Here is an 18,884-nt window from a genome sequence, read left to right as displayed (position 1 = left end):
TAGTGGACCCAAAGGGTCAAGATTTTAGTTTGAAGGACAAGTCTGCTTACAAGAAGTGGTACAAAAGTAAGTCTGCCAGTGGCACCGAGCACCTCTGCAAAGAAAGACGCCCCAGTTATCATGAAACTGGCTGGAATTCACCAGGCAGGCACTTACGAGACAGTCTTCAATGAACAAGCTTGACTGGAGCATATCTTATACAAGCTTTTTGGAAAATTCAAAACACTTTTGGATTTCAGTTCATTAGTGTATCCTTGTAAAACGGACATTTAGCAACAATTCTCAGATTTTACAGCTTGTTTTCCTTTACTTACTCTCTGCAGAAAGAGATTTATACCCCAGAAAAAGCTTTTAACTACTCTTTGTTTTGTGCTCACGCTGATTTTAATAGCAGCAGCTGTTGAAATGGTGTGTAACATGAAAGTTTCTGTTTCAGTTTTTAAAAACACCCTGCCTGGTAAAAATAATATTCCCCTTAAAAAAAAGAATGAAAGAAAGAAGCAAAACCGTTCGCAGCAGTTGTTGTTATGGCATGCAGATACTAAAGTAACTCAAGCACTCGAAAAGATTTTGGTTAGCTATTCAAAAACTCACTTGTTAAAAGATTGTCTTATCTGACTTCTCTCGCTGTCCCCGGGTGGGTTCTCCAGCCTGTGAACAAAAAACGAAAAAATCATGAAGCAGAAAAAGAAAACCAGCTTGAAAGTATCATTCAGCTTCAGATAGCTGCATCTGCTGTATCATAAATAGCACTTCAGTTTTCCGGTGGTTTTATATATGACTTATTTTTCCAAAGATATTTTTTCGCAAAGGCTTTGGTGTTTACATTCCTGCTGATTCTCTCACTCTCTTTCCTGTTGCATCTCTGGAAAATTTTAGGTGTATCATATATAAACTTCCTTTATTTGGTGGAAGGAAATTCCACAAGCAGTTTTCTTATTTTGCTGAGTAATGTTTCTAAGAAGAAGAACTAAGCTGCAGTTATTTTAAATCAGCACACAGGTGCTTCCTGCTATGTGAAATGTCTTTAACTTTACAAGTATTTTAGAAATCCCTGTTTAAAAATGGCTTGAAGACGAATTGCAAAGCCACAATAACACCTGTGTATCTTGAGAAAACTAGGTGTATAGTTTTGAATCATAAGCAATGAACTGAACTTTATTCTTTAGCTTCTTATTTAGCAGTGGCTAATAGGAAATGAGGCTCACAGGCTGTGTTGATCTTGAAAAATCCTAACAACTAATCAATGGATTTCCATGACAAGACCTTCCAGGATGAATCTGAATGACTGTTAGCTTCCTGGCTTTGTTTTTAGTGTCATGTGTGTCAAAACTTTCCTTTTCCAGTAAAAATCTCTACAGGATGGATTGGTTTCTGTTTCTATTAGTATCCATGTATCCTGTCAACCAATCATATTTGTGTTGGCTTCTGCTCTATGCAAGGGAAAAGTCAATGTGGAGAATCTGAAAAGCTATGATGACTGAGCTTTTTATTTGGCTTTAAAAAGTTGTCAACAGTTAGTTAGCAGAAAACAAGCATCAGACAAACAGGAAGATATCTGTTACCTGGATATCCACCAGATAACAGATCTGGATAACAGCTCCATATTTATCTCTGGAGGGACTGTAATCAGTTTGGTAACACATGACTTTTCATCTGACACAATCGTCAGGTCAAAGTTAAACTCCAATATGTTTGTGTTTAGTAAAGGTTTAAAACTCTCTAAAACTAGGATACAGGTCAAACTTTTTTTTTTTGGAGAGGATGATTCATATATGTGTGCTAAAAGAAGAAACCTCCAGCAGAGATACATATATGTTGTTATCAACAATAAGTATACAAAAACATCTATACCATGAAAATATACAACATGCAATTAAAAACATGTAACAGAACATGATGTTTTAACATATCTCCTCAATTTTTCAGTGTGATAAGAGTCAAAGCGTACTATGCCTCTATGTGGTCTAATGTAAAAAAAGTTTAATTTAATTTGTTTCTACAGTTTAACAAGTATGCCGTCGCTCTGGTTTCTTTGATCTTACTGCCTTTTAAATTCTTTTTCATTTTAATGATCACAGCTAAAAGTCTCCTACCTGTCACTGAGGATGTCCAGCACTCTCCCCGTGGTGGTGAAGGATCGATAGGTGGAGAGAAAGATGGTGATGAAGGAGGAGTCGCCCATACAAAATGAGTGGAGGAGGTGGAGCACCAACTTCTCTTCTGTGCCTGCTTTCACACACTGGGATTTGGAAACTGTGGACTGGAAGAAAATGGGAAAGAAATGAGATCAAAAGTGAGGAAAAAAGAAAGAAACAATGTTACTGCAACCCCCACAAACCTCTCATCTCAAATAGTTTACCCAGTCAGTCACATTAAACTTACCATTGGACTGTTGGGTCCACCATGGTGCTGCTTGACAGTAACTGTGTAGATCACCCCATCCTCCTCCTCCTCCACCACAGTGGGCTGTAGAGCAAAGACAGACAGTAAAGACACTGTTTATATGAAGATTGCTGCTTATGACTAATGCATACTTTGAAGTTTTTAAAATATATTTAATAATGAGTGGCAGAAATTGTTGTTAAACCATTAACTGAAATGAACAGACGTACATGATCAGACAGTTTAATTTTTAAAAAATGGAGATAAAATCTTTATGCTTATCTTATCTTTATGGTTATTGTGTTCCTTTATGCAACAACAACAACAGTGTGTGAAATCACACTTGTTTGAACCAGTGCGAGAAACAGTCCAAATTCATCAAGCTGCAAATTCAAACAAAGAATTTATTTTGTATTCCACTTTGGCTAATTTGCAACTCAGATGGGACATGAAACAATCCAGTTTAACCTCAGGGACAGTCCCTGACACAGTCACCCTACTTTATACTGGTACTAGCTCACAGGCTGTGAATCCCCATGCAATGTGAAACCCTTACCAAATCTAGAGGACAGTACCAGGTAGTCTTCATCGGAGAGGGCTCCGCCTGAGAAAGAGAGACACACAAGAGTCAAAACCAAATCACATGTCTTAGCTATTTTATTAGAGAATTAAAAAAAAAGACCAAATTGAGAGTAAAACACGTATAATCTACTTTGTTCTCCTTAAAATGATGAAGCACAACCCAAAATACACCAGGCTGCAAAGGTAATTCAACCCAGAATTAATTTTAACCTAATTTGCAACTGTTGGGAAAAGTCACGCAGCGCTGCTTCTAAACATCTTTCCCTGGACTGGGACACATGCACAATAATGACAGGCTCATCTGAATAATCCAAAGTCTGTTGTGCCCCATACACTGTAGAACCAAGAGTTTTTTCCAACCAACAGCGTGTCTGCCACAGAAAGACAGAAACATTCCTAATAGAAATAACAGAATAAGACAGCACTTGCAAACAAAAAACACTTGGCACCATTACTGCATACTTATTAATTACATATTGACACAAACAGCTCTTGGATAGTAGGATCCTGCAGCCATGTCATGTTGCAGACACTGCATGACTCACAGCACATTTTTAGAGAGAGAGGAGAAGAAGCCTGAGACATGCGGTGACACTTCAGAGACATTTTAATACTGTCAAAACAGCCGGAGAGATAAAAGGCAGATGACCTTTGATTGCAAAGAGCTGTTTTAAATGCATGTGTGATTCTGCAGATTAAAAGAGTATTTCTATTTCATTTAACCTAACACAGCTGCTCAACTGCAACATTAGTTAATGCAAATACTTGCACTGGAGATTAAACATTTTGCAATAAAAGAAACACATCTTATTTTGGAGAACACTGCTCAAGTTTGAATGAGGGTTTCAATGAGGTGTTTTAGCTTTTCTATACAACATTTATCTCATAAGCTTTACAAATGGTTTCATGTAAGTAAAACTTTGAGATGATAAGTCATCCAACAGTACACAAAAAGCAAAGATTAAAGTCTAAAAATGAGTGCAGATGTAGCAATTCTAACTCACATCCAGCTGAATCTCTGACTGATCCTGTCCACATGCCAATAGTGTCCTTTAGTCAGACGCTGAACACATTGCACACAAACTCTTTGAATGTGTTTGTGAATGAGTGAATGAGAGGTAAATACTGCAAACTGATAAGATAAAAAAAAAAGGTCTGTTTTACCATGCAGCAGATTTTTTCTTTGCTTAGTCTCATTCATTATTTCACTAACAAAGTCATTATTCTCTAGACTAACTTGATTAAAGATGTATTAAATACCTGGGCCACTGACAATAAAATTCAAATAATTTCACAAAACATAGGCAGGTCACACTGATCATCGGTTTTTCAGTGAGTGCTTTTTATGTTTTTTATGCTACACATTTAGACTTTACCACTAACAACCTAATAAAACAGTAGTTCAGAAATTATCAGTAGCAGGGGCTGTGGATGATCATACTTACCATTATGCTTGAAGTACTATACTTAAATAATACTTTGAATTATGAAGTCATAATCAATATTTTACACAGAATTGGTCATTTTGCTTGAAAAAAAAATGATTGCATTCCCTTTGCACTCCTTTTTAGTGCATAAATCTGATTTATATCTTTACAGTTTGAGTTAAAGATAGATGACTTAGCATGTGGTTTGATATAAGCATAAATAGGTGATGTAAACAAAGTTGTTTTTATTTTATTTTTATTGCTTTTTGATAGTGGACCTTTTCACAGCAAAGGAGCTGTCTGTGTATTTTAAAATGTCAGTTGGTTTTAACCTCATGCCGCATAATTTGTAAAGGGTTGGCCTGTTCTGTAGTTCACATTTGGATCAAAGCATTTAACTAATACACCGATAAATATCACTTTACCCTGACGCTTTCACAACTGTAACTTTTTCCACAATAAAAAATGCATGAGTAAAGCACTGAGTAAGTCTTACTGGGTGTCTGCTGAAATCTCCAAACCTATTAGAAAGCATATATTCATCATGAGTCAACAGGCAAAGGCAAAGGAAACACCTTGGAGACACACTCTGCTAACAAAAACAGCAAAACACGCCGGCCTCGAAAGCTCCTGTTTGTTAACCACACAAACAGAAACCTGACTTACATTTTCATTCATTTTTGCATGTCATCTCTTTCATATGCAAACTTTCAAAGTCACAGTATAAGCCAAGAATCATTCCCAGGATGGTATAGATGGCTTGTATTCCCTTCATTAAACCAGCAGTGTAATTATTTGTAATAAACCAATGCTCGCCTCTGTTCGCTTTTATCAAATTACCTTGCTTTAAAGTGACCAAAGGTCAGTGTTTCAAACAGGTACTCCTTCAATTCAAAAATGATCCTATAGCACTTCATTATATAACGTGCACTCATCAAACCTGTTATTCTACCCATTCTAACTCCGCTTACTTCCATGCAAATCTGCCTGCGATTATGTCTTTTCCCATGAAGTCAGGCTAAACACACACATGCACACAGACTGAAAAAAGAGACAAAATGGTCCCACAACTTACCTTTCCGTGGGCAAGTTCAGACAGGTAGGAATCCCTAAGCTTCCTGGAAATCTTCAGGATAAACGCAGAAATAGTGTTCTTATTTTCTCCATTGCTTCTCATCTGTTATTCACTCGTTTCTGATCAACTCCCCTGTCACAGTTGACCCATATCTGTATGTTTACCTCTTTACGTTTGCTTCTCAACCTTTTTTGCTCTCTATCACAAAGACACACCTGAAGCAGGACCTAAGCCCAACCCCCATCGGTCTACATCACCTAGACACACCCATTACACTTAAACACACACACACACTCCAAACACAGACAAGAATATGACGGTGTTCATAGGACGACACTCATTTACACTGGGTCACTTTCCACCCATTCACACACATATAGCAGGCTATGTGAAAAGCCCCAACACAGCCACACTGTTCACACAAATAAATGCCTCATCAGTGCACACACACACACACACACACACATACACACACACACATTGACAAAGCCCTGAAGCCATTTCCAGAACAATGCCCCACTCTTTCAATCTCCTCTCCGTTCTCCTGCTCTCTTTCCCTTTGTAGATGACCTTCCTATGCAGATAAACCAGTCTGACTGCGTAGTCTGTTTAAAACAACACTGAGAAAAACAGAAATAACTGTGAAGGTTGCCATCTGTGGTAGGCAGCCTGCAGTTTGAGCAGCAAGAGGCCTGCAGTCCTGTAACAAGAGGTAATAAACGTTCAGACAGCGACTAAACCAGGAAGCAAGCTGTGTTTATTTAGGGGCTAATGGCATTGCAGAGTGAAGTCGTGCTACTGGAGACTTCAGCAGCGCTGTGTGTGTGAGATAGTTTGTTAGCATAGCAAACACCAATGATTGTATTATTTCTTGTGCACTTGCTGTCATAAAGACAGGCTGTAAACATTTAGCATTTCTCCTTATAAACTTCTTACGAGTAATATTACCAATAGCTGCTTTCTTATATATCCAGCAGACAGAGAGCAAAATAATCCTTAGAAATTATTTGGCATGACGTTTCTATTTGCGCCTCCACCTACTCCTGGAAAAAACGGCAGATAGACATATATATATATAGACATATACGTCCGTGTGAAGCACTTAGGGCAGTGACCTGCAAACTGCATTAGTGGCTCCCTTTATTTGTGGGTGGGGTCTTTCTGTGTGGCGCTTGCATGTTTTCCTGCCTTCGTGGGTTCTCTCTAGGTACTCTGGTTTCCTCCCAGAGTCCAAAGACATGTTGGGTTAATTAGAGCTACTTTAACTAGAGTAAATTAGAGGTCACCACAGCTGGTAACTCTGCATGTTTGATTTTGCAGCTTTTCATGCCAGATGCTCTTCCCAGTGCAACCCCAAAGGGATTTGTGTGTCACTTCCCAGAAACGACCCAAGGAGCTTTGTCTTGTTAACCGCGTACACCACTACACTATGCACATTAGGTTAACTGGTGATTCTGGCCGTAGGTGTCAGTGTGTGAGCATGAAAGGTCATCAAGGGTTCATCTGGACACAGACTGCTGACCTGTCCAGGGTCTACAGTGCACTACCTCTCACCCCACGACAGCTGGGATAGGTGCCAGTCGGACCTCATTCCTACCAACCAGCTACTGTCTTTACATCAACTCGTAAAAAACTGCATGAAAATATTTTTCTCTGTATTTAATTCTGCTAACACTGATAATGAGACAGGGTGTGATAATGTGTGATCACATGAAAACTAGATATGTTACTGTATATCCACGTGCTATATAACGAACAGCAGCTCAGTGATAAGAAACCTCTTTGAGAAAAAACAGCAGTTAAAACTAGTTTAACTTGTTCATACACAAAGATAGTATAATTACCCCCCAAAGGCAGAGTTACAACTGACTTATAAAAGAGGGAATGTGGTTTAAAATTGTCACTGATCCCTTGTGAAGTATAGTGATATTGTGGGCCTTTCTGATGCAAAGGAAACTAGCTTTTGCTCTGTTTCCTTGTTCCAGACATAGATGTTGTGTTGAGATTCTGCTAGGAGGTAAAAGTATATTCAGTGGAGCACCAGTCTTCTAAAACCACTCTGAATCTGGGTCAGATAAAATAGTCTTTTCTGTGGAGAAACCTCTCAGTAGATGTGTGTAATTTTGAGTTTAGCTGCCTCAAAGGCTGCTGTATAAGGATCATGATTATAGGCCACTGCGGTTGGGGGCATGTGTTGATTCCTAACATAAAAAGAGTACTGTGCAGCTGTTATCCATGGATCTCTAGTGATTTCATAAGCTTTAGAAACACACACAGGGTTGATTTTACCCATGTGATCCATTGTTGTTACCAAATGTCACCCTTTGTTTATGTTCTTTGTAAGATGGGATCTTCTCTTTGGGCACTGAGCTGTGCTTTTCTTAAAGTCCCTCCACCTCCTTGCCTACAGGAAGCACATAATAAGTGGAGACAAACACAGGAAGCAGGACGTGCTGCCGTGTTGTGAAGCTATTTTTCTTCCCTTCTCCATCAAAAGTTTAGGCTGCGTCACCTCCACAAGCTGAACAACTATGTCAGCTATTGGACAGAACCAGAAAAGCAACAGGGAGGAAATCGTCTCTCATTTTAACCCTACCTCCTTCCTCAAAAAACAGCAGTTTCAACCATTTCCCTTACATATATCCAATTAGTTCTGCCGAATACCTTTGACGTTAAACAAATACACTGTTGACGCCCACCATTTTCAATCCAGACAAGGCATTCCTGCAAACAGGGGGTCGTAAATATATCTTCTGAAGCTTTATTTAAAGATAACCATTGTTTTTTTTCTGTGTAGTTCAAAACCCCTACCCCTTCCTTCCTATCTTTCTGTTTGTCCCTCTTCTCACGCTTTCATCTATCTATCCCCTGGTGCCCGTTATCTACTGTGTTTCAAGTAAAACTCTGTAGCCGAAGTCCTATTCATCGTAAAGAGAAAAAAAAATGTATTACATGATTATAACTTTGTGATTAGAAAATGCTCGTGCTCATGCTTATATGTGGTCATCCATATGTGCTTGGGGCGCGTCTCATCATTAAATAATGTGTTAAAGTGCAACCATAACAGCTTGTACTCTTCTGGGAAGGTTTTCCACCATATTTTGGAAGCCAGCTGCAGAGATGTGTTTTTATTTATTCACAAGAGCAAGAAAGATGTTGGCCTCTAATGTTGGTTGATAAGACCCAGCTCATGTTCATCAGCAGTCTAGTTCATCCAAAACGTGCTGGGTAAGGTAGAGGTCAGGTCTTGTGCTGGCCAATCAGGTTCTCTCACACCAAAATAGGAAAATTATTTATGTGCAAACTTGAGGTTATATTAAAACAGGAAAGTGATTAAATAAAGTATTAAAGTCCAGACCAAACAGGCTCGTAACTTCACTGACAGGTTACCTGTTGTTGTTTGAAATGAATCTATGAGGTACAGTTTTGTTATGGGAAGTCATTCACACGAAAACAAAAATAGGGACAAATAAAGGGAGTTATTGCCTTGTTCCACTTCTTAAAGTAGTAAATAAGCTTGCGTCTCTTGTATTTCTACATCATGTTTTAAAATTACTCAACAGTACACTTGTAAACAAAATCTTGCAAATATCAGGTTGATGAAATGTTAAAAATGAAAGGATACATTTGAAATATACAACTGTTTAACACCAATATCTTGAACTGATCTGCTTGAACAGTAAAAACCAAAAGGCTCAAGAATGCAAAGAGCATTATCAACACGTGTGATCTGTAACCTGATACAGATAACCTGATAACAGGACTACTAGAGTACAGATATATTAGACCAAAACAAATGTGCCTCCCTCTCTTTATTTTTTTTACTTTTCAGTAAAAGAAAACTGTGCAAAACTAGTTTTAGCCAGTAATTATCATCTCTGTTCACTTGTGTTCACTTGACCACTCTGTGTGATTGCTTCAGGGTCCCTCACACAGAGCAGAGCAGCGGAGAGAAGACGCAAAAATGTTGCATAACACCAATGCTGCACTTGATCATTCAGCAAATTCACAACCTGACCAACAGGTGGCGTTATGTTATCTTTGTTATCTATAAAATAATCAGAAAACACAAATGTTCTTTCTACTACATCTTGGTAATAATGTGGAAACAAATGTTAAATGGCGTGTTACTACCACTAAATTTTTGAGCAATCAAAGTGATTTTTACAACAAGTCCAATTCATCCATTCCCACACAAGTTCATACTTGTGTGGGAATGGATCATCTAACATCTAACATTCATTGTGGGCAACTCAGGGTTCCGTATCTTAGCTGGACAGGAAGAGCTGGGGATCGATCTACTGACTTTCCAGTTGGTAGGTGACCTGCTCTACTATCAGAAATATCAAGTTATTACTGCTTAATTACCAAACTAATATGCAAGTAATTGTCTTGTGCTATATTAAAGATAAACCAATATTACTTAATTGTTATTTAGTTACTACCACAATGTGCATATATTACCATAGTACACTATTTATTACTAACAGGTTCCTATTATTACCACTATATTACTGTACGGTTACTAATTATTTAAGTTACTGAAGTATTTCTCAGCTATAACCAATGATCATACAGTATAATTACTTGGATATTACTTTTGTAACTAAGTAGTAATAATTTGTCATTTCTATATTATTACCTTCTTGTTCCTACCTTATTATTCCCACTGTTACCACATTATTACCCAGATTCTTTTCTGCAACACCAACATAACAATTATCTTGTATAAAGTAAATGTAACATTTTGAAATTGTAACAGTTGCACATCCACAAATTTGAGTTTTACAATTGCTGCATGTAATAAGAAACTTAGCGATTTGTAGGGCTACACGTTAAAACAGAGCAGAGGAGTAGCAACATAGCAGTAGGCTTTCGCTCAGTGGATAATATGCATAATAATATGTTATTTTGTGCTGTTTGTTTTTCAGATGTACAGACTGAATGCTCAGGATTGAGCAATCAGCTGTGCTGGAAAAGTTGTCAAAACATAAAACAAAGCACTCCTGTTACTCTTCTACATTTTTACATTGCAGATAGTTTGCTACAATATGTTTGCTCGAAATGCCACAGGTTACTTTATGCATCTTGAATCACACATCCAAGTTTCCCTCATTAAAGAATGAACAAGAGGTCGTATTGGATTCCACTTGACAGCCTGTCCTTGGAGACAGCCTGTGATACTAGATACTGTTTACGGGGAGAGCAGGTGTACACTGCATCCACTGATCAGGCCACAGCATGCATTATTTAATGCGAGCTTCAGCAGACAACATGTGACACGAACAGAGAGGAAGTCTGGTCATTTGGAAAGCAAGTCAGTGTAACTTCTTTTTTTAGCTGCAGCATTTCTTGAGACTTGGTGAGAAGTAAACCAAAGAGCCCTGTGAAGCTGGGGCATGAAGCTTGGTCAGTATATTATTAGGAACCAGTACAACCGTTTTTTTTCCAACGTTGGTCTTAAGAAAGGCTAAAGTTCTGTACGTGTAAGAAGAATTCAAACAGTAGTCTTGCCTTCAGCTTAAATTAGCATTTGACCATGTGTGTGTAAGTCTGCTAATGCTCAGAAAACCTCACTATCAGATGATTAAACATTAACAAACACAAAGTTCGTGGGAAATTTACCTGTGCCCTGAACATTTAACTTCCTAACCTAAAGTCAGTTTTACTCCCTTTTACAAAGTCAAATTGAGGAGTTTATGTAGCAAAACAAAAAACTTCATATAAACAGTGCAGAAACAATGTCTTTAAGTGCTTCTTTAAATATATAAAGCTTTATGTTCCCTGCCTTACTAACATGGGTAGTATGTTAGTAAGGCAGGGACACAAGTACAACTAAGGACCATCATTAGTTTTGCAGTAATTTGGTCATAAACCAAAGTGTTATTGACCTTTAAAACAACATTTTATTCTAATCGAGGCTACTTTTGGCCGCTCACTTGGGACAAGGGGTCACCGCAGGAGATATCACCGCATGTTTGATTTGGCAGAGTTTTACACCACATGCCCTTCCTACTTATAAGATGGCAGAAAAAGAAGCATCGGGGGAGGAGCAATAGTATTACAGCACATCCTGTGCAGGATGTAAATACATATGCAGCATAGCATGGCTGTCATTAAAAAAAATCACAGCAAGGAGAAAGAAGAGTAAATTGTAACAGTTCAATTAGTACGATTAGTACGATTTATTCTTCCTCAGTCTGTTAGTGTCTAAAATACATTTTAAGCATTTACTTCCTGCTGAGACACTGCAGTCAGGACAAAAGCATTGGACCGACATACAGATCGTTACTAACACGTTGCTAGCAATTCCACTAATGCCATTAGGCTGTTTTTTTTTAAAAAACTAGATAAAGAGATCTGTCGTGATGTTTTAATGTTATTGATTATTTTGCTCTGTTCTACCTGTTGTAAATGTCTTACACATCTGTTGATACTGGCTTATTTTTATGCAGTTTTTATACATAAAACTTAGACGTGTCTATAGCTGAAGTGAAGTGTTCAAGATTAAATTTCAATGCAAAATGAATTAAATGAGTTGTATAAGGGTTGCCACTACAAACACAATATTTTCTTAAATCCGTTTGCTAGCTGTTATCATGATTAACCATTAGCTCTATAACAAAAGTGTTTTCATGTATTCTACTAGTTTGAATTTATTCACTTTATGGTAAATAGCAGTGTTTGTGTTGCCATGGTGCAATACACACGCGTTCATACATCTGTATCTTGGCTTTTCTGTCTGAGTCACAGTGGCTTTATTCCCTTAGGGCTGAAAAGCAGCCTACCGCATCTGCTGTTTATACAGTCCAAGGCAGCTCACGCGGTTTCTTGGGACAATGCTCTAAATGCTCCTAGCTGTGATGGCCAGTGAGGCCATGGCAAATGTCACAGTCTCCTAATCCCCTCTCAGCTCTGTGAGATCTATTTATTGTGTCAACATCAGAAAACCTACTAAAGCATATGACTGTCAATACTCAAATACCATCAACACAGTCCCACAGAACAAAGCTCTGGGATATGTCACAAGTTCATCTGACTCTTTTCCACAGCAAAGATGTACAATGTAATTGATGTTTTCCAATACACACTATGCAGTTTTCCCACTTTGGACCAAACCAATCTGCTGAGAACAGTTCCACTGTGCCAACATTGGCTGCAGTTCACCCAGAGGGCAGGTGATAGTGTCAGGGAAAAAAGCCTCTTTCCACAAACACACAACAGTTTATATGCTAAACACTGCTACTTGTTTTCTTTGAAACCAAATTTTGCCAAAAAATACTAGTATTCTGGCAATACAAGATAATTTATCCATAAATGAGTTGCACTGTGTGTGAATGATTATCTGTCTCTATGTCCCCGTGGTAGACTGGTGGCCTGTCCAGCTGTACCACACCCCTCACCCCATGACAGCTGGGATATGCTCCAGAGCCTGTCTCCCTCAATGCTGACTTGGAAAAGGTTAAGAAAATGAATGGATGGAATTAAAGAATTCTCCTCTTTATGACAAATTTCTAAATAGTTAGTCCTGCAGATTACACAAGAATAATAACTTAAAAAAGAAACCTACGTGCATATAAAAGAAGGACCTGGTTGTGGTTTGAAATCGATTTCCTTCTAGTGGTCAGCGAATGTTGTCAAGTGGCTTGTGGTTCTGTGGCAATACTAATACTTACAGAGAGGTAAATTAATACAGTAATAAACCTTTATAAAATCTAAGAATCAAACAACATCTGTTGTTTTGTTCATGCACTAATTGAAAACAGGTAAAAAAAAAACCCAACATTTTAGCCCATAACTGTTACAATTATGGGCGAGAGCTAGAAAGGCCCACTTTATTCTGTACTATTTTGTGACTATCCTCTATTTAACCAAAAGTCCGAAAGTAGCAATTTTCTATGAAAAATCATGGGAGCTGTTGTTTTCACAGTCATTTCAGATCAGGGTTGGACTGGGACAAAAAACCCACACTGATCACTGTATCTATATATATGTGTATAATGCATATACATGAAACACCATTAGCTTGCACGGCACTAAATGCTATATTATTATGAATCAGCTATCCATTTAGCGAGTTTATGATATTCAGTAAATGTAGTTGTAGCTGGCGCCTTTTTCAATGGTCAGAACACATTGTGAACTTGTTCAAAGTTGTTGAAACATTATAAGATTACAACATAAGAAGCCATAGTAAAGATATCAGGTCAATGGCGAAACAGACAGGTAGCCAAGAAAAGTAAGATTATGTTGAAAAAACATATTTTTCTGTGATTGTTGGAAACGCCAATGTACGTTTATATTTTATTTCATTTTGTTTGATTTTAGATATTGAAGCAGGTTTTAATCAGTAGTTTGTTGGGTTACAATATTAAAAGCCACACTTTTGCTATTTGCAGTGGCTCATGGTAAAAGCACCCATTCATTTTACCTGAATCCTTAAATCTCTCGCTTCAAATTACTGTCCTCCATCTAGTTTCTTACCACAATAATTGTATCTTCCTCGTCTCTTCCTCACTTCTCCACAGCTGGTGCTAGAAGCAGTAGCCTCCTGTGACTTTGAGGTGTGGTTACTAGCTGTTACTAGATGCTGCTGGTACTACTGTTCACGGTCCAACAGCAGCAACAGCTAACATGTTGGTTAATTTGACAGATTTTTCTGCATTTATTATTAGTTTCTTTTTATTCTGTCAGCTTTTCAGTAGCACCTTCGACACTTCTTCCACACGAAATGTGAGTGCACAGCGAAGGTAGGGGAGGGGCCAGTCTTGTTAAGAGATTAGATTGGGCAATGCAGTGTCAGTAACACAAATGAAGGAATGGGCTGCTCCCATTGCTTGTGCTGCAATTGCGCAGTGGGCCACATCTGACTTGACTTAATCTCACACATTTCTTAAAGCCACAAACATACAACGTCTTTCTAATAAAATAGCAGGAAATAGCATTAGCTTACAGCATTAACTGCTGTAATATCCATTAGATGAATAAGCTATTCATTTAGCCAGTTACTACTATTAGCTAAATTTAGTTGTAGCTAGCGCCTTTATCGATGGTCAGAACACATTGTGAACATGTTGAAAGTTGTTGTAACATTTTCAGATTACAATACAAATAAGCCATAGTAACAATATGAGGTCGTTGGCAGGAGAGGTAACATTACACTGAATAAACTTACATATTTTTCTGTGATTGTTGGGAACACCAATATACAAATATAAAACACCCATCCATCCATTTTGAGGCAAAGTAAAAACCATTCACCTGCGAACTTTGCACTTCAGCGTCAGCGGCTCTCCTCCCTGAGTGGCCACTTATGGTTCCTCTGTCAGGTGATAAAGGTCGAAAGCCAATGAGGGGCACATTGTCTGATTCCACCCCTGGCAGGTTATAACCACCTGTACGTATGTTACGGGGTAGCATGGTGCCAGCTGCTGCAGATAAGAGACACATAAGAAATGTTTTAGATATTTCTTAAGAAGCTGTTGGAATGAATTAAGTACTCACATGTTCATTTCCTTATAACATAAAAGTATAAAATTACATTAGTATCAGACAGTGGTGCTAAAGCTGTGGCTAAGGCAATAAAAGTGGATCACATCAGGCCAGCAGCCAGAAACTAACTTAAATTTCTACAACTGACTCATTTAACATGTCCAAACTCATTATAGAAAAGCAATGTTTTCCTTTTAAGCACTACAAATCTGAAACAAACTGTCAGAAACACAGACACTCACTCCAACTTTCTAGGTTTTAGATCAAAGCTTAAAACTTGACTCTTTATTCCTGCACTGCACAGTACTTTTTTCTCAGAGCTTTTTTTTTTTATCTTGAATTCGATTTTTCTTCTCAAAAACTAACTTGTATTTTCTTTATTTTGATGCTTTTTAATGTCTTATCTTAGACAGTTACATAACAAATGTGAGAAGTCTAAATGTTTCTATTTTCCAGTTAGATTCTTAATAATTAGTTTGTTTCATAAAATGAGGAAAGGCTGTAACAGTGTACAGAATGATGTCCCTAAATGTGTGACCACTGGGCAGCTGGATTTTGTACTTAAGGTTTGAAGAAGTAATCATCAGTCATTTCCAGTAAATAAACTAACTGTAACTTTATGACGTATAGCCACGCTCGTCATATGTGCCTTGTTCCATCACCTGTGAATACTTTCACATGTTCGAGCTCCACATTGGACAAACTATCAGTTATAGCTTTAAAAACTTTAAGACAGCCTTTAAACTGCATTTTAAACAAAAGCAACACTCTAAATGGTATCCTGGAGTTGATTTGCTTAACACACTGACTGTGCCCTACAGCAGGTCTGGATTTGCATAGCAACCCCTCCTTCCATTTCCCTTTCCCCTCTTTGGTATTTAGATTGCCCTGAAGATAAACATCAAGTAAACACTGTTACAGGAAAAGAGGTGTGGAGCGAGACAGTTGGCGGGTATAGGAGTGATATGAGGGTGATGGAAATGTCAACCACAGACACATAAACAGTTATGTTAACCTGAAGAATTTTTATTAAAAAACATGCTAAGGTGCTCAGTTGTGCAGTTTGGCATATTAATAAATGTTGCGTGCCTCACAGTTTCTTCTTACTTTTACCTGGAGCAAATGATACAGAATGGCTGTGATGTGACCAGCAACAGAACAGCAGAGTCTGCCCTGCTAGCATGTTCAGATGACCTTTGAGCAAGGCACATGACCCATCTGATCAGAAAGAGCACGTAAAAAGTGTGTGGTCTAAAAATGCATTAATGGCACTCCCTTGTTTCCACTCATTTTGTATTGGTTCTTCACAATTTGTGTAACCCTAAACTTTCTCTTGCATAATGCTCTGTCTTTACTGCGGGTTTGTGATGGTTCATTATATTCTTGCTCAAGAAAGCAAGTTTGTACCAGGAGAGGAAAGGGGAGCAGGCCTGCAGGGGAAACAAAGCATTACCAGTGCAGCATATGATCTCGCTGACCAACGGTTATGCAGAAGTCTGAAAGGCTGCTATTCACTGGCCTGACCAAAGCAAACAGCCACATATGACTGAGGTGTACACACATATAACGCAGTAACTAGGCTACAGTAAGTCACACCCCATAGTGCCTATTTTCTGTTTAATAAATGTAGCCGTGGGGTGGTGCTACAGCAATGTACAGTCCTAATGACAGCTTCAGTCTCGATGTGGGCTGGAAGACGAGAATGGAGCTTGAAACTGTGAGGGCTGTAAAAGTTTGACGCGTGTATTTAAACACAGCAGAGTGACAGATGATGACATTTGCTTCCTGCTGCGAATCACTCAGGGACACGAAGGCCGTAAAAATTAAGAGCTAGGCTATAAAAATTAAGCAAATAGAGGAAGATAAATGAAGGAAGCTACAATTCAACTTACTGATAGCGAAGTCTCATTCGCAGGATGTGCGCTATGCAACCGCGGTCAGCTCGATCCAGACTGCATTGGATGACCGCCGGGGCAACTGGATCGGTGGCCAGCTCAGCTGAGGAGAGTCGCACCCATCTGTACCACCGTCACCGCCGACAACGACGAGGGAGTCTCCATCCTCCGCCTCGCCCCCCCACCCTCTCTCGCCCCTCTATCGGTCTCTCCACACTGTTCGTCTGTCCAGCTTTCAGCAGCTGATAGCGCACTTTGGTCTGTCTGCAAACTCCCTCCCTCCCTCCCCTCCCTCTCTCTCCGCCTCTCTCTTGCTCTAACGTCGCAGTTCCTGTACGTTGTGCATTCACTGCTTTGGCAACATACCCGTCTCTCCGGGCAGTTCCCACAGTGTGGATAGCGACACACCGCAACAGCCGTACGCGTCACCTCCGGGGAAATGTTACTTCAAGGACCAGCAGGCAGACAGCGTGACCGCGCACGAGCACGTGTACGCACAACCACACGCAAACACATTTTCCCTCATTTTTGAAAGTCTTTACATCCATAAAATCTTCACTTCATCTAAACGAACGCTGACTGCAGAAAAACAGGCCCCATTAAATTGGCTTTGATACTTTGATAAACCTATATATTACAATAACAATTATAAAGCAGTCCCTGTTAAACACATACACCTAAAAGTAAACCTGACCTCTGACCTATCTTCTGTATCACCAGACTTCATAAATCCACGTTAGGCTACTGAAGCAGCTTAAACTTGAACCCTCAGATTTTAATGCAGGTTCTCTCTGCAGTACGCAAGACTTTTCACAGGTTGACCCACATGATTGGTAGGTGTAGCTTAATGTGTAGAAAAATTCAGATGGCCCCTTTAAGACTAATATACCCTTAAGGATATTTGCACATCCATATTCACAATGCAAACCTAGACAGCAGACACTCTTGGGCATAATCTGGGCTACTTGTGGCACTTTTTCAACAATACATTCTTCATTTTTGAAAAGTCAACACACACACATGCATGAAACAGTCTTTACCTTACAAACCTGAGCTCAAAGAACGGGAGAGATATTGCTCTTTATTTTTACCACTGATAAGTAGAATAAATCACCCTTACAGTTGTACCCAGACCGTTGTTAGTGCCATCACCATGCGTCTTGTGCTTATGTGTGCCACATTGTCACAGGGCAGTCACATCTTGTAATGCATTCACAAGGACTGCAAATTAAGATCAATATGAGTCATTTAACTCATATAACTGATTTGATATATTTTTTTAAGAAAAGTCCCTCACTAGTTGTTGGTCACTCCTGTGCCACCTCACTGAGAAATCCCAGAAACACACCTGTTCTCACAACTGAACTCATCTGCTGATCGGTATTCACCCAAAGCCCACAGACCAACCCCCAGGCCCATGACATTTAGTCTAGACACTTTTAGGTTTAGCTTCATATTTTAAGTAATTATCTAATGCTGTTTTTAGTGCATTGCTGTAGTGTTAAATGTTAGTATTTGCCTTCTCTGCTCCTTCAAGGATGAATGGTTTCATCTGTAACAAGTAGGCCATGCTACCATTCAGAGTGCAACAGCTACTGTGTGACTGTAATGGCAAATGCATTTTAAATTGTGACACGGAAAGGAACTTGAGAAACAACACACCCATCACATGCAATAAAAACCCATGATGTCAAGGTTTCAGCTTCTTTTTTTTTTTCTTTTTTTTTGTCTTAGAACCTGTGAAGTCTCGACATTACAGATTCCACGAGCCATGAGGACTTTAAATGTTCTTCCTTTCTTATTATCCTACTCATATCATCATCACCATCATCACAACTCTGGGGCTTTTCTCGAACTTCACTCTGATCCTGCGAGTCTATGAGACTGAGAGGCCTGATTCAGTAGAGTTCCTGTTCTGGTGTTTGTTCGCCACCCAGCGGCCACATTTGGAAAATGACACTTTACGCTTTCTCTCTTTCTTTCTTTTCTTTTCTTTTTTTAATCTGCCAGGGGCCATTTTGAACCGCA

General features: G+C 38.9%; 1 protein-coding gene across 2 annotated transcripts in view; it reads right to left on the bottom strand.

Moving 5' to 3' along the window:
- Nucleotides 1-17,113, bottom strand: part of rgl2 (ral guanine nucleotide dissociation stimulator-like 2) — a 32,020-nt gene extending 14,907 nt beyond the window's left edge. Inside the window, exons 1-6 of one of the 2 annotated variants that reach the window (XM_082552750.1) lie at nucleotides 16,854-17,113; nucleotides 14,731-14,900; nucleotides 2,942-2,989; nucleotides 2,386-2,469; nucleotides 2,097-2,263; nucleotides 595-651 (exon numbers count right to left, since the gene is read on the bottom strand). In XM_082552750.1, coding sequence (XP_082408876.1) covers nucleotides 595-651; nucleotides 2,097-2,263; nucleotides 2,386-2,469; nucleotides 2,942-2,989; nucleotides 14,731-14,889 — 515 coding nt within the window. In that variant the 5' untranslated portion in view covers nucleotides 14,890-14,900; nucleotides 16,854-17,113. Of the gene's footprint in view, nucleotides 1-594; nucleotides 652-2,096; nucleotides 2,264-2,385; nucleotides 2,470-2,941; nucleotides 2,990-5,469; nucleotides 5,685-14,730; nucleotides 14,901-16,853 lie in introns of those variants that run through there. The other variant, XM_082552751.1, reaches the window with a different exon arrangement.
- Nucleotides 17,114-18,884: the final 1,771 nt, after the last annotated feature.

This window comes from Aulonocara stuartgranti (genome assembly GCF_965226115.1).
Source record: "Aulonocara stuartgranti genome assembly, chromosome: 11".
Lineage (NCBI taxonomy): Eukaryota > Metazoa > Chordata > Actinopteri > Cichliformes > Cichlidae > Aulonocara > Aulonocara stuartgranti.
The sequence above is the reverse complement of the archived record's forward strand: the minus strand, read 5'-3'. Positions and strand labels throughout refer to the sequence as shown.